At 34.8% G+C, this 2,876-nt stretch overlaps 1 protein-coding gene across 1 annotated transcript in view; it reads left to right on the top strand.

The window, feature by feature from the left end:
• Nucleotides 1–497: 497 nt before the first annotated feature.
• The window catches only part of LOC108976836 (tyrosine kinase receptor Cad96Ca-like), a gene marked incomplete at its 3' end in the record, with an annotated part of 26,782 nt that continues 24,403 nt past the window's right edge, over nucleotides 498–2,876 (top strand). Inside the window, 2 exon segments of the mRNA XM_018946205.1 lie at nucleotides 498–729; nucleotides 821–1,091. Coding sequence (XP_018801750.1) covers nucleotides 583–729; nucleotides 821–1,091 — 418 coding nt within the window.

The raw sequence follows: 2,876 nt of genomic DNA on the forward strand, positions 1-2,876 counted from the left end.
TCGAATTTTCGCACGCCACCCTCAGTTACGAATGTTGTACAAAATATTTCTCAAATCCTACCACCTTTTGACACCTTACCAGGAGTACAGTCAGWACRAARTAAATATTCGAAAGAAMGTSCAMMCAATCAYTTACCYTTAAATTKCGATTCCAATCARGGTTTATTTGAATTGAATCMTAAGCACAAATTTTTACCCCCGCTTAATAGCAATAACAATGAACAAACACGACCAACAAGTCGTTTGAAATTGACGCCAATAAACCAAAGCAATKATAAGCACTTTGTCAACGGAGAGACTAACATTCAACATGAATACAAAAGCAATAAAAACGACTCAATTTTACATCTTAATAAAAATCAATCTGCCATCACTGTCAATGATGATTCCATAAAAATATTAGATGATAAGATCCCATACGATGAAAATTTGAGTACTAAATATTCGACAAAAACAATTGTGCTTCCAATTATATTTACTTCTTCATGCATATTTTTGGTAGCAATTGTCATTTTTGGTTTTATATATCGAAAACATTTGTGCGCCATTAGCAAAAAATTAAAAAAAAAATCCAAAGAGGAAATGTTTAAGAAATCTAAACAAGACAATCTAAGTAACAATTTAGCTGACAATAGCACAAACTCAATGGTAATGCAACATTGGAATGGCCCTACTGCTTACAACAATCGCTACGTGCCATGGGAGAGAGATCCTCAACAGAATGGATTGGTAAGAATATTTAATATAATAGTATTTTACGTACTTGTACAAAATGTTCTTACTAATGATAATACTATACTTTTGTATACACAAAAAATAGGTAACATCACAACTGTCGTCAAATGCTAACAACGGAGCTATACACGATGACGAYACTAATGTGACAAATAACATTAGTGGTTTACAAAGTATTACTGATAATGTTATTAGTTATTCGAAAAATGCCTCCCAAAATGCAGTTAATAACTCAACCTTTAATATGAATGGCAAATGTTGTTGGGAGTTCCCGAGGCACCGACTTAAATTCTTCAATATTTTGGGTGAAGGTGCATTTGGTCAAGTTTGGCGTTGTGAAGCAAACGACATTGATGGTAAATGCATAAACTAAATATTCTCATTTTGCAAGTCGATTCCTTAATTTTGAAGCTATACATAAATGGTGTGTTCGCTCCATGTATTCTGTGTTTAGAAAAAGCAAACAAGCAAAAATTGAAAAACAAAAAAAATTATTAAATAGAAACAAAAAGTAAAAACAAAAGAGAAAAGGATAAACAAAGAAGAATGAGTGCCGCTCAGCTTCTCCAGCAAGGCCTTAGGTATTCTTTAAATTAAGTCCAGTTAAATCCGCGGTCAATACCAAAAAATGTCAGCCAAGCACGCCAAATTAGAAAAAGCCAGAAATTCTAAATGGCAACAAATTTGCCGTACTAAGCAACGGTTCAGTCAACGATGCGAAGGGTACCACCACAGTCGTTAATGCCAAGCCACTTCCAATATATTTGCGCAAGCGCAGCAGTAAACACTTGTTGCGAAATTAAGTGACATTTTAGGTACTAACAATTTTCAAATAGTGCCTTAGAAAAAAGGCAATATCGATGAAACTTCAGTAATATACTGAAAAAAGTTTATGGAAATCTTTAAACTTTTGTCAAATAAAAGCAAGACTTATTATTCGTATCAACTGAAGAGCTCTAAGGGCCTAATTGTTGTAATTAAGGGTATAGAGTCCGCCGTAGACTCTAGTGAAGTCAAAGAAGCATTGGGAGAATGCGATTTTGGTATTAAAAATTATTAAAAATTCTAACTAACTAACGAAAAATGATTGAAAATTTAAAATATCTGCAGAATCACCGCTGAGGAATCACATAAGAGAAATGTATAAATGATGCACAAACTGCCAAGAGTATGGACACACGAAATCATATTGCCCAGTGTCTGTGTGGTGTGATCTGCATCCTACCTCAAAATGATCTCTTAAAAAAGAGGATTTAAATAAAAAATAGAGCAATTGTGGAGGAAATCACACTGCTAACTACAGGGGTTGAACTGTTATAAGGATTTGAAATCGAAGTTGTCACAGGGCATATAGGCACGTCGTAACAAAATGTTGAATATTCCTCCTAATGAAAATATTGAAATCCCCGTCCATATTTCAAAACCAGTAAATCCTAAAGACAACGCTACACAAGGGAGCTATGCAAACGTAGTGAAAGGCAATACTGCACAAATGCAAATGCCCCAAAACTATCAAACCTTACTCAATGTATGACATAATTTATGCTTTCAATGCAAAATGTGATTCAAATGGCAAAACAAAACTTTTTTAAGTAAAAAACAAGTAAGGAAGGGCTAAGTTCGGGTGTCACCGAACATTTTATACTCTCGCATGATAAAGTGATAATCGAGACTTCAGGCGTGGTTGTGAACCGATTTCATATTTGGTATATGTCATCAGGGTGTTAAGAAAATATTATATACCGAATTTCATTGGAATCGGTCGAGTACTTCCTGAGATATGGTTTTTGGTCCATAAGTGGGCGATGCCACGCCCATTTTCAATTTTTAAAAGAAGCCTGGATGCAGCTTCCTTCTGACATTTCTTCCGTAAAATTTAGAGTTTCTGACGTTTTTTGTTAGTCGGTTAAAGCACTTTTAGTGATTTTCAACATAACCTTTGAATGGGAGGTGGGCGTGGTTATTATTCGATTTTTTCCATTTTTGAACTGTATATGGAAATGCCTAAAGGAAACGTCTCTGTAGAGTTTGGTTGACATAGCTATAGCAGTTTTCGAGATGTGTACAAAAAAGTTAGTAGGGGGCGGGGCCAAATATGCCCCTCTCTAATGCGAAACCTTTTTGCCAAATTTCACTTTAAT

The sequence above is a fragment of the Bactrocera latifrons genome, unplaced genomic scaffold, assembly GCF_001853355.1.
Source record: "Bactrocera latifrons isolate USDA-ARS-PBARC rearing strain unplaced genomic scaffold, ASM185335v1 scaffold_1152, whole genome shotgun sequence".
Taxonomy (NCBI): Eukaryota; Metazoa; Arthropoda; class Insecta; order Diptera; family Tephritidae; genus Bactrocera; species Bactrocera latifrons.